Here is a 13,648-nt window from a genome sequence, read left to right as displayed (position 1 = left end):
CTGTTGCCTAGATCTTTTTCAAATCCTAGTTGTTTTGCATCCCAAACTTATGGGCCACTGTTAATATGCATAATTGTTTCCAATCAAATGTATATCCTGTATTTTGCACTAACTCAGTTATTCACTGCTAAAGTCTAAATCAGAGAAGTGAAAAGGACAATTGTTTAGTGCTTTTTAAAGTGCCTGACCAAGATCAGTAGGGAAATCCCATTAGCTCCATTCATCGCATTTCATAAATCTAAAAGGAAAGCAAGTATCCAAAGCCTTATTCTTTAATAGTTCTTATTTGTAAAACCTTGACAGGGCTTTATTCTAAATTGCTTCCAAATTATGTAAAGCATACTGAGAAATATGATGGGTAGTGAATCGTGATAGTTTCAGTTATCGAATAAATAACCATAATAGTAAAAGGGGACTAATCTGAAAACAAATAGTATGATGGGCTCTGATGAGGCAAAAAGAACAGAACTGTGGCATTCTTAAACTATCATCTGGCTCAATCCTCTTCAAGTGGGCAAGTCCAACAGGCAAGTTGCCCTAAAACTTTTTAAAAAGCAGCAGTATTTGAATATTAATTTTTCATATAATTAAAAACAAACAAACCGCAAACCCTTTTTGTAGCCAAAAGTAATGTTTAGCAAAACAACGGATAATCCTCTGGCTGAACACGAGGGCGTGGGGCAACCTGTGGGTGGGAGGTCCGCTGTAGGCACCGCCACTCGGCAGCTTCCGGCCCTTCACCTCTGCGGCTTCTTGTGGCCTGGAGTAACTTATTAAAGTTGTCATCGTGATTTGAAGTTTAGTCAAGAGGTGTAAAAATAAGGAATTTATTACGAAAAATACGCGCGGTGATTTTTACTACCTTTTTTTTTTAATTAAAAAATAAATGTTGAATTGCCATATATGATTATTGAAGCCAGCCACACAGTAAAAATCATGATCTATAGTTCACAATGTGCTTTTGTGAAATGTGAACCTATTTCATCACTTTCTGACAGGCCCCCAATAATTGCCGTTTTGTTTATTAAGTCCTGGATTTTTAAATGAAACTGTAAGAGGCTTTGATTTTGTTTTCCTGAGGTGTGTTTGAAAAGTATAGGTTGAATATCCTCAGCAAGATGCTTTTAACAAGGTATTTTAGCAGTCTTTGTGGTTTAAAAGACAAAACCAAGTCCTGCCGGCTTTGTGTTGTGCTTCTCTTACAGACTGCAGTGCCTTCTGTCTGCTTTAGGGTGTGGCATCTGCCATTGGGGAGGAGAAACTGGCATGTGTCTCCTTTTATAGCAGACTGATTTCATTGTGCTGGGGCCTCTATTGCATAGCCTCTTGGTTCCAATCTTCTAGATGACTTGCTGAAGCAAATGGAATTAAAAGAGATTTTGACTTACATACACTTTTTTTTGGTTTCAGTTTTTTATATGAAATATTTTTAAGAAATGGGCCAGAACTGAACTTGGTGACTTATTTTCCCTTTTAGAATTAGTTTTTAAAATAAGCCAGAAATATGGTTACACTTGTATGAATTGACTTGGATATATTTTACTGGTTTGAAAAAATGTACTGTTATGATTGTATGCATATATTTAGTTTGACTATAAATGTCTAAATGCATACATAATGTAATTGATTTTAGAATATATGTATATACACACATACACAAAACGTATATTTATATTTGCATATGAAAAACTTAAAAATTCAACTTATGTAGTATTATATAGATATATACATATATGTGTATAATTAGTATGTACTGTATTTGAATATATAAAGGGAGAAAATCCAGAATAAAAATGTCAAAAAGGCCCACTGACAAAGATGTAGTATTCTCTTGGCAAAAACTGATGAATGATTTGGCATGAATTCATCTTACAGTTCTGTTATTCTCTTACACAGGATAATATAACCCTGTTTTCCAGCTGCTTGCATAGAACTGCAATTTGTTGTTTCTATACTCTATTTAATGACCCTTGGGTGTGCATTTGATTCCCTCCCCCCATTAGTCACCTGTTTTTCCCATCTATCCTTTTCTATTTAGTCACATAACATATTGACACTTGGTCAAGCAAACAAAAATAACTACTGTACTTGAAATAAACTAAAATAGTCTTTTGAAAAGCTGAAGAATGCAATCATTTTGGAAAACTACATTCTACTAAAATCACATATATTTCAGCTAGGGTGACCTCATCAAAGCTCTGGTTTCAAATGCTTTCTCTCCACGAAAACTGAGTCCACACTAGTACAACTGAGCCATTGCTGAGGTTAAGAATTCCTGCTATTGAAGCAATTCAAGGTGTTACTAGGTGATAAATTAACAATAAAAACACTTAAGACATCATAAAGTGATAAAACAATAGATAGTATTTTTTAAAGAACAAAGTATGAAACATTTCTACTCTAGGATTAGATATGACTAATTTATATTGTTTGATCTTATGTTTATAAAACATAACATGTATTTCTTTTAGTTTTGTTTCAAATTGCCTAGAAACGAGTATGAGTCAAGAGGGTTAATTGAGCACATTAACCTCTGAAATATGGTGAAAAGCATCATATAGGTTTATGAAGTTATGGGATAAACCTTAGCTGTTGCTATTTATGACCGTTAAATTTCCATGTGTAAGTTGTTTGGAGCATAACACACCACTCTTCATACTTTCCTTTTAGAGAGGACAAGTGCATTGTAGGAAAGACGCTCCTTTGGGAATACTTTGAGTGTTCACTGATAAGCCTACATACATATATAAGGACGCTTAAAATATAGTTATATCAACATCATCTTTGGGGCAGGTGCAGTCAATCATAAGCATTAATTGAGTACTTGCTGTGTACAGGGCACAGTGCTCTTCGAATGCGGCTAAGGATCACTTAAACTCTCCTAATTTTGCAGTTTGAAGAAGTGGGAATTATGCTGATGGCCCGAAATCAAGGTACAGAGGCTAACACTGAAAAATTACGTAACTCCTGGGAGAGACAGTCCTTTTGCACCGATTGCCCAAATATTTTCTTTCTCCGTCGGCTCCTCGTACGTAACCTTTGAGGCCAACAGACAACTTTGTTCCCCAGCCCTTCTCCCTCTTTTGTCTGCTCGTCAGACTCGTTTTCCACCTTTGTATCGTTCCTTTTAGACGTGAAAACAAACACGCGAACGCCCGGTTGGCAAGGAGACGGAGGCACGAGGGGGAAAGTGCAGCCTTCGTCCGCCCCACGCCGCCGCGCTCCGGGCGCCTGCGGAGCCGGCCCGAGCCCTAGGGCCCGGGAGGCTGCGCCCAGGCGGGCGGGCGGGCGGCGGGCGCAGGGCCCGGCGGGCGGCGGCGGCCCACCGAGTCCAGTCCGCGTTTTGCGAGTGCACACGAGTAATCAGAGAGAAGTGGATAATAGTTGCTCGGGCTCGCTCGGCTCCCTCTCCTGCCATGCTGGGCCCAATAGGCTCAACCAGTCGTGTGTTTACCCATATCCGGGTTAGAGAGGAAAAGAGAAAAGTTTCATTTAAACCTGAACTCAAAACTTTCACCGTGAAATCACACAGCGGGAACAGGCCCAGACCGTAAGGCGTGACTCCCGGTTCGGCTCCGGCGGGGCCTGTGGAGGGGGAGGGGGCTCACTCGATCCCCGTCGGGGCGTGTGGATGCGCACAGGAGGGGCCGCGGACTAAAAAGTGGGTTTTATTGTCTCCCCCCGCCCCCCGCCCGGCCTCGCCACGCCGCGGCGATCATGGCCGCGCGGGCGACAGCGGCAGCGGCGGCGCGGGCGCGGGCGGGCAGCGGCGAGCGGCGGGCGCCCCCCGGGCCGCGGCCGGCGCCCGGGGCCCGGGACCTGGAGACGGGGGCGCGCGGCGCGGCGGCGGCGGCACCCGGACCCACGCTGGGGGGCGGCGGCGGCGGCGACAGCGGCAGCCCGAACAGTGTGCACCACCACCCCCTGCACCCCCGTCACGAACTGAACATGGCCCATAACTCGAGCGCGGCGGCCGCCGCCGCCAGCACTAACAGCGCCAAGAGCGGCGGATCCGAGGCGGCTCTCAAGGAGGGTGGAAGCGCCGCCGCGCTGTCCTCCTCCTCCTCCGCGGCGTCCTCCTCTTCCTCCTCGTCGGGCCCGAGCTCGGCCATGGAGACGGGGCTGCTCCCCAACCACAAACTGAAAACCGTTGGCGAAGCCCCCTCCGCACCGCCCCACCAGCAGCACCACCAGCACCACCATGCCCACCACCAGCACCACCATGCCCACCACCTCCACCACCACCACCACGCATTACAGCAGCAGCTAAACCAGTTCCAGCAGCAGCAGCAGCAGCAACAGCAACAGCAGCAGCAGCAGCAGCAACAGCAGCAGCAGCAGCAGCAGCAACAACATCCCATTTCCAGCAACAGCAGCCTCGGCAACGCGGGCGGCGGCGGGGCTCAGCCCGGTCCCGACATGGAGCAGCCGCAACATGGAGGCGCCAAGGACAGTGCCGCGGGCAGCCAGGCCGACCCCCCTGGCCAGCCTCTGCTGAGCAAGCCGGGCGACGAGGACGACGCACCGCCCAAGATGGGGGAGCCGGCGTGCGGCCGGTACGAGCACCCGGGCCTGGGCACCCTGGGCGCGCAGCCGCCGCCGGTGGCCGTGCCCGGGGGCGGCGGCGGCGGCCCCGCAGCCGTCTCGGAGTTTAATAATTACTATGGCAGCGCTGCCCCTGCTAGCGGCGGCCCCGGCGGCCGCGCTGGGCCTTGCTTTGATCAACATGGCGGACAACAAAGCCCCGGGATGGGGATGATGCACTCCGCCTCAGCCGCCGCCGGAGCCCCCAACAGCATGGACCCCCTGCAGAACTCCCACGAAGGGTACCCCAACAGCCAGTACAACCATTATCCGGGCTACAGCCGGCCCGGCGCGGGCGGCGGCGGCGGCGGCGGCGGCGGAGGAGGAGGAGGCAGCGGAGGAGGAGGAGGAGGAGGAGGAGGAGGAGGAGCGGGAGCGGGAGCGGGAGCTGTGGCGGCGGCGGCCGCGGCGGCGGCGGCAGCAGCAGCAGCAGGAGGCGGCGGCGGCGGCGGCGGCGGCTATGGGGGCTCGTCCTCGGGGTACGGGGTGCTGAGCTCCCCCCGGCAGCAGGGCGGCGGCATGATGATGGGCCCCGGGGGCGGCGGGGCCGCGAGCCTCAGCAAGGCGGCCGCCGGCGCGGCGGCGGGGGGCTTCCAGCGCTTCGCCGGGCAGAACCAGCACCCGTCGGGGGCCACCCCGACCCTCAACCAGCTGCTCACGTCGCCCAGCCCCATGATGAGGAGCTACGGCGGCAGCTACCCCGACTACAGCAGCCCCAGCGCGCCGCCGCCGCCGCCGTCGCAGCCCCAGTCCCAGGCGGCGGCGGCGGGGGCGGCGGCGGGCGGCCAGCAGGCGGCCGCGGGCATGGGCTTGGGCAAGGACCTGGGCGCCCAGTACGCCGCCGCCAGCCCGGCCTGGGCGGCCGCGCAACAAAGGAGCCACCCGGCGATGAGTCCCGGCACCCCCGGCCCCGCCATGGGCCGATCCCAGGTAACCCCCGCGCCGGCCGGGCCTGCTTCCGCCGCGGCCTCGGCGCGCGCCGCGAGCCCTAGTTTCTTTCTCTCCGCGTACTTTTTCTGCGTCCGCTGCCGGGGGCGGTGGGGGCGAGGCGCCCCAAGCCATTTTCAGTGGCGGACGCCTCCCTCCGAGGCTGGGGAGCGCGCGGGGTCGGAGCGCGCGGCCCGGAAGCCTGGCGAGGGGTCTGGCCGAGGGCCGGGCCGGGCCGGGCGCGGGCACTGCCGGCGGCCGAGCAGCCGCCTCGCCACCCCGCCCCGCCCCAGGCCCGGGCCGCGGGGCCGGGGTCGGGGATGCGCCGCCGGGCGGGCGGGCGGGCGGGCGCCGGGGACGCCCCGGCCGCCTCGGGCTGGGCAGGCACGTTGACCTCGGCTTCTCGGGGAGCGCCAACAGTCAGCATGGAAAGGAACGAGGAACTTGGTCCGACCCCCAGCCACACCACGTTCCCTTTCGGCTTCCAAGGTGAAGGCAGGAAAGCTAGGGTAGCTGTGTGGTGCCCGGGTGTGCTTTTCGTAGTTATGCCCAGCCATTCCGAGATAAGTCGATGCGGGCTCGGAGTTGGAATATTTACTGGCCACAATGGTGCCCAAATGTACGACGCTGTGAGTGAGGTGAGATATTCTAAAATATATCGATTCGTTCCCAAGAAGAGCCAGGAAATCCATTATTTGGCTTACGGGCTGCTGGGAAGGAGTCACCTTCAACGGATAGGCTATGGTAAAGGAACACAGTCCGCTTACGTTGAACTTATTTTGATCATGGATGTGGCATACGTTTTATTCAGCAAGTCCGGGAAAACAGCAGGTCAGTGAACATGGATCGTTTTGGGTAGGATTTATAAGGGTTTTCTTTAATTTGCTGTCACCCACGTCCCGCGGCGGTACGAGGAAGTGTCCTGCACCCTCGCCGCTTCTTGCTCGTAGGCTGAGCCTAAAGACTGACTTGATCTCCTTTGCAAGGTTTGGAATTTGAATTGTGGAGGTAAACTGGCTGTAATAGTCTCCAGACAGCTGCCTCTGAGTTGACATCTAATCTGCCATCTGATTGGCTCCCCTCTCACCATTGGGCATTTAGCACTGCTGATGTAAATAGTGCTGAGCAGTACAGTCACAAAATTCTTGCCACAAATAATAACTGAGCTCTATTGCAAGCAGATGTAAGGTCGAATGTTATTTAAAGCTTCAATTATTGTGAATCATATTTATTAGTAAGAGAATTGAAGAACACGAAAACGGTACACTGGTGTCCAGTATTCGGCATTGACAAAATTCAGATCTTTGATAATCCGAACATGGACATTGCATGTGTCACAGCCCTTAATTGTAGAGTGAGGATATGGCAGTTAGAAGATAATTAAAGGATTTTTTTTTTACCAATTTTGGGGTTTGTTAAGCTTTTATAAAAATACTCTTTATAGATTAAACTATAAAAAATTTGAATTATGTCATCAGACAGTTTATTATAAATTTAAAAGTTATACTATTAAAAATTTCAAGATTCTGATATACAACAATACCTTTCAGTGAAATTTAATTAGCTTTATAACAATTTTAAAGCTGTATTTCTAGTCATTTGTTTTTAACAATTCTGACCATTTTGTTTATGGATGAGATGTTTTAGTTAGAATTGACATTATATTTAAAAAACATGGAGAACACTGTATAATGTTTGCGGACAACAATTAGTTAAAAGGAAAAAATGGATAGTCTTGTGAAATACTAAAAGTCATTTTATATTTGCTTCTGATTTGGAGAATACAGAAATGCCCCAAGAACCTTTTTCCCCCTTGATTATTTTGTTAGATTAGCTAATGTGAGCCTTATTTGAACTGTTTACACAATGAATTAGGGAAACTATATTACATTCAAGTTATGTTGGGTGTGTTTCTTCCAAATAATGTTTTTCATAGACATCTTCATGCTGTGAAAGGTTTTATATTTTTAATCTGTTTGAAAGGAATAACAGTGTTTGTAATGTATTTTTCTACTCAGCTCATTTATTTAGGAAGGTGTATTTTAATAATAATCATATCTTAGAGGAAAGACTTGTCTGAGTCAGTGAAGGACTGAATTTAACAGATAATCATGTGACTCCCAGGGCTGAGGACGTTTGTGTCCACTGCTTTCAAATCTTTAGTTAGTGAAGTTTTACTTTTAATGATAATATATATTTTCCTATTATTGATAGAAAACTTGCAATTTCAATTTTTAGTTTTGATTCTCACAAGTAAAAACATACAGAAACCTTATGTAAATAAATCCATGTAATTAATTTTAAAACGATTTGCTTCGTCAGCTTGCTTTTAAAGGGACAGTTTAGCATTCACATCTTTGTAAACTGAAAGGATGACAGAGGCAGATGTAGGTCCGTGTTACTTTAGAGTATTATTTCTTAATGGTACCAATCATTTTAAGTATTTTGTTTTCTTGGAATGAGTGAATCCATTATGTCCTCAGTGTGACCCTTGGGAATAGCTTTTTTATTTTTGAGGGGGAAGAAAAATGATAGGCATATGACCTAGATTCACAGATTTCTTTTAGGTACTTTACCGTATAACATGTGGAATGTGTATTCTTTATATTTTTTCTTTTTGGAACGTTAGTATTATTTAGTATTTGTTATGGTAATTGTACTAAGAAACAGTCATTTGTACAAAATATTAAATTACTTCATAACTATAGGTCATAAAATCCTATTAAATCACGTTGTTAAATGATGAAATTTTTTGTGGCTTTTAACACATTTAGTTTCATTTTTGATATTAGGAAATGGTTTATATTGGGTGGCCAATGTTTTTGTAATTAGGAACAAAATATATGCATGTATTGTAAGGGGAGGGTCTTTTTGAAAAGTGAAGTAAGCCATTTTATGATAGTTTTGCATTTTTTTGAGATAAAGTGTTCAGATATAATGGTTTCAAAAGGAATAACGAAGTCTACTCATATAACTAAGATTTTATAATGTCCACATTTATGCTGAATTCTGTTAATGCTATTTTAACTTTAGTTTTATAGAATATAACACAATAATAAAAAGAACCTTATTTACCATTAAAAGAAAAGTGATTAGCTGGCTTACAAAGCAGGAAGTTCAAGACTGATTCCTGATTACCTTAAATTTTGTATAAGATACATTATAGCATAACATGGACTTCCTACTTCCCCTCCCAATGATATCTTACACTATCTGATATTTTAAATCTCACCCTATCTGATATTTTAAATCTCATAAAGAAATTTTTGTGGCCTAAATTTATATATTTGCCGAGGTATGGCTGGCTGGCTGCTCTGTCGTCAGGAGATGTGAAATTGGCAACTGTGGTTCATAGAAAAGGCCTATCATTTAAACAACAAAGAAAATATAACAAAAATGTGTACAATTTTCTGTTTTCCTAGGTTATCTGGCATGAAATTATGCATGGTTTAAAACTATTTTCATTGGAGATCCTGATTTCTGTGTACTTTTGACAGTTTTTTTTTTTAGTGGCGACTGCTCTCTAAGACAGCTATCACTTAAATTTACATTTATATTAACATGGAATCAATAAGTATATTCCAGGGAAAAACATATTCTTACCTTGGGTCTATAATGAGGAACCTTAATCTCTCTTTTCTTTGGTTTTGATCTTTATTTAGGAATGAATTTTTGGCAAAGCTTTTTTTATACTTGTTCCATTTTCCCAGTGTCATAGTATCAGAAGTGTGTACCTACTCTCTAAATATTCTGTTCCTTCATTAGAATTGAGAGAATAATGTCTTCACTGTCATATAAAAATAGCATTAATTCTGGTTTGAGAACCGCTTTTAAAAATGTAAGAAATGTAGGGGAAAACCTAATATAAACTCATTTGGTAATTTTATTAGACACAGACACATTTTTAAAAGGATAGGTGTAATAGAATGGGATTGAGTTTTCAGTTCTATTTCTTACTAATGGACTTTATTACTTTATAGTTCAGGGCAGGGTGTACCTAAAAATGTGACTTCTGATGTAACAGGAACATACTTATTTCCGTAGGATAAATACCAATATGACAGCCAAACCGAAAAGATTATCATTTCATTTATTTAACCCTGTCCTCTCCTTGGAAGAGAGTGGTTTGATTAACATTTGTTGGGAGTTTGTGAAATTTTGCTACTTACTGGAAGACTGATTTGGAGATGTAAATTTTGGCATAGGAAACTATATTAGGTTGTTGCCCACTGTCCTAAAATAAATGATAGAGGCTTTTCTCACCACACTAGGCTGACACTGATCAGTTAATGGATCTGTGTGCTTTGATCCGTCCGTGTTTGTGGAAAAGGAACTAATATTCAACTTGTGTCACTTTCATTTTGAACTGTGTGTAGATTTGTAAATTCGAGGCGTATATTTTATGTTTGAAAGAACTGTTGTGTGTTGCTTAAAGCAACTGATTTATGGAGGCGCAAAATGAGTATTAATAAAACTCATTCCATTTTTTTTTTTTTGCAGTACTTAGATTTTGAAAATGGATGTTACAAAATTTTAATGACATTTGACAATGCTGTTTATACTTAAGGGCCCAAATCCATGTCACAGGCCTTTTTGGAATGGGGTAGTTTTCAGGCTCATGCCTTTTCACAGGTGTTTTTTCTTTATCAGGAGATTTGTGCAGATTCTCTGGATATATGAAATAGAGCCACACTTGCTGTATATGCATGCGTGAGGCTGAGTAATCCCAAGACCTGGTTCCCTGTGGTGTGGGGGAGAAGTACCAGGCAAAACTAATCGTCCACCAAGGATATGTTTATGTATCATAAATGTAGATCTGTTATACAATATTGCTTTTTCCAGTTTGGAGGCTGTTTATTTATAAAAGACTAAGTGGCCCCTTTTGGCTTAATTGGGTGATTGAATGAATTAATTTTGATCTAAAAACTTGGTATACTTTAGTGACTTTTTCTCTTAGAAATTTCATGGAAAACCATTTAGGTGTCATTAAATGTCCACTTATTTTGCCTTATGCTAACATCAGAATGAATGGACTTGTTGATATACGTATACTATAGTTTTACTTATAGCATACATATATCAACTTATTGTTGATATATGTATACTATCATTTAACTTAACAATTCACGTTAATTGAGTGACTGAGTGAATTTATCAAAGTGAAAATATGTGTTTCCCCAGTAAGTTTTTAGTAAACATTTTCAAAGTCTAACTTGGAGTAATTCTAAGAAACCTATTTCCTTAGATTTACTTATTTGAATAGGCTCCAGTAGGCAGTTTTCAAACTCACTTCTGAATGGGTCAATGCCACAAATATTACAAGCTTGTTGAGTTTGACAGATGAACTAATGATGAAATTAATTTATTGCTAGGAAAAAGACTAAAGCCCTAAAATCTTAAGCATATCTGGTTTAGCAATAGATATTCTTAGGTAGGTGGCAGCAGAATCTGGATGTCATAGCAAGACGGTCTTTTACAATTGAACTAGATTTGGCCTTTGCTAACCATCCTCCATAGGAGCTACTTCTCAGTGTCTCCTTTGGGCCTGATGAAAGATGAAACTTGAGAACCACACAAGAAGTCATTGCTTATTAGGTGTCTCTGGAAGGGGAAGCCATATTTGATGAAATCCAGAAGAAAATCCTAGACTATATATGTAAAGAAACTATGTGTGTATTTTTTTATTGTGGTAAATATACATAACATAAAATTTACTATTTTAACCATTTTTTGGTGTACAGTTCAGTGGCATTAAGTACATTCACATTGTTGTGCAGCCATCACTCCATCTATTTCTAGAACTTTTTCATCTTCCCAAACTGAAGTAAAAATATTTGTTTTTTTCTTCTTCTTCTTCATGTCAAACTTAAAAATTGTTAGGTGTTAATGTGTGTTGTAAGCAAAATAATCTTATTTTTATAACCATTACTCTTGCCACTTCATAGTTTATTAGTAAATTCCTCCTCCAAAATTATGGTGGTTTTTGTTTATTTGTCTTTAGTCTGTTCCTCCCAATTCTAACATTGGAGTAATCCACCCAGCTTCTATCTATTTGGAAATGTGTGTTGTGTAGGTTAGTTGTTTCATTGTCAGTCAGTTCTGTCATTAAAAGTTTAAAAGTAACTTTTTGAAGCCTTTCTGCTTAAAGGTTTGGGGTACTTTGTTGAGAGAAACCTGGGACTTTGTTAGATAATAAGGAATGGAAATGAACTGTTCTTGTGATCATTTTTCTCTTATTTCTCTCATCTTTTGCATTTTAGCCTCTTTTTAAAATGATTGGTTTTATCTTCTTACTATAATGAAAATCATTTACAATGATAATTATTTTTTTCTATTTGCGTTTTAAGTTCTGGGACATCATCCCACCACCCCAACGCAGAGCAAACAACCAATCCACGTGATGCTGACTTCTTTTTCACAGTGTTCTGAGCGCCAAATTTTGTGCTCCCCCCCCTTATGTCTTTAATTTGTAGTCCTCTGCAAAACTGCAAAAATTCTTAGTATGTGGGAAAATTCCTAAATGAAGATGATTGGCCTTTTAATTATATTTTAGAGGCAGCTGCAAAGGGATACTTCTTAGTATCTTAATCTTTCTTGTGAACAGGCTTTTTTTTCGTGTGTAAAATCTTGGAATTGTGTTTTAGCTGCCACGGATGCTGATCTGCATAGTTGCATGTTTACATGGTCATTTACATACTTTAATGCTGGATTCCACAGAGGGCACAGAGAAGATGAACTGTCATTTAAGAACTTCTGGGCAGCAACAGTTATTTAAGGGGTAAGCAGTTAGCATTTGTGTATGCTGTGAGGTGTATGTTAGATAAATATCTACTCCAAAGGACCAATGGCAAATATTTATTGAGCACCCATTTTCTTAATCAGCCTTGTGCCAGACACAGATGCCAGCCAGGATTTGGGGATTGCTGCTGCTCTTGTATGCGGTTCAGGCAGAGGGATACTGGCAACGCCTGCTCCCACTGTACCTGGGCATGGTGTTTTGGCATCGCTGACTTAGGACTGGCTCATTTAAACAAAAATGCAAATACATATAGCAACCATGTGGGTCAGCTGTCTGTTGGCCTGCTTAGTTTTGGGTGGGGGAGTGGATTTTGGCAAAATAAATAATTGTAGATTGTTGTGATATAGCTGATATGAGATAGTGACTCTTTTTCCATTTCTGCTAATCAATTACTGGCTTTGTGCCAGAACAAAATATAGATCCACCAGAGAGAATAATAACTAACAGAAGGGAAATACAATCACTTTGGAATTTATACAGTGTGGTCCTTTTTCCTCTTCTCAGTTTGCTACATTTCATGGGCTCTTGGAAAAAAAGTTAAAAACAGTCTGCTCAGATTTAGGAAGATACTTAGATTGCTGGAGTATTTTTGGTAACTGTTTAGATAATGTATGCTGGTTGAAGAGTAAATTCAGCTACTGCTTCTGGGTCCTGAAATAAACCTTTCAGAAAGCGAGGCATTGATGATTAGTGGAGGCTGTTCCAGATTCTTAGTATCTCCTGTTCCTTTTTGTGATGAGCATCTTAGAAATTCAAGCACTGACCATACTTCATAGCCGTATTTTGAAATGATGGGTAATTATAAACTTTGTCTAGAATTTGGTATCTAATTTCTGAAATTTCAAGAAGCAAAATTTAAGATTCAGTGACCATATATGTATATAAAGCTATAAACCCTTTTTAGTATCCTTTAAATTTTCTGCTTCTAGTTTGTATTTTTTATAATAAATTCACTTTACGCAATGAATTATAAATGACCTTGGAAATAGAAATGTAAAACATTGCTACTGTACTGCTGAGCAAGTATCTTTCCGAAAAAAAAACAGACATATTTCTAAGGGAACTGGAATGTTTGTTGTATATTAGTTTATTCTGTTAGTATTATGAGGAGTTAGGAGAGAATACGAATGTATTACAAGGCATCTTGATGTAATGGAAAGATCTGGGGTTGGGATTGGTCAGATCTTTATTCATTTATAGACTTCAGCACCCATTTTCTCTGAGATGGGTTAGGGGCTCAGTTTCCTTATCTGGAATATTGCCTACTGGGCAGGGTTGTTGCTGAGGTCATTGCTGTAAATCCTGTGGCCTCTCTACTGGCCCGTCTTCTTTCCCCAC

At 42.9% G+C, this 13,648-nt stretch overlaps 1 protein-coding gene across 11 annotated transcripts in view; it reads left to right on the top strand.

Annotated features, from left to right (window-relative positions):
• The first annotated feature begins 3,926 nt into the window (after positions 1–3,926).
• ARID1B (AT-rich interaction domain 1B) overlaps positions 3,927–13,648 on the top strand; it is a 396,431-nt gene continuing 386,709 nt past the window's right edge. For 5 of the 11 annotated variants that reach the window (XM_081035469.1, XM_081035472.1, XM_081035471.1 and 2 more), the window contains exon 1: positions 3,928–5,514. In XM_081035469.1, coding sequence (XP_080891595.1) covers positions 3,949–5,514 — 1,566 coding nt within the window. In that variant the 5' untranslated portion in view covers positions 3,928–3,948. Of the gene's footprint in view, positions 5,515–13,648 lie in introns of all 11 variants that reach the window. The other 6 variants (XM_081035468.1, XM_081035473.1, XM_081035476.1 and 3 more) reach the window with 2 other exon arrangements.

Source organism: Rhinolophus hipposideros (genome assembly GCF_964194185.1).
Source record: "Rhinolophus hipposideros genome assembly, chromosome: 3".
NCBI lineage: Eukaryota > Metazoa > Chordata > Mammalia > Chiroptera > Rhinolophidae > Rhinolophus > Rhinolophus hipposideros.
Note: the sequence above shows the minus strand (reverse complement) of the source record. Positions and strands in the feature narration are given on the sequence as shown.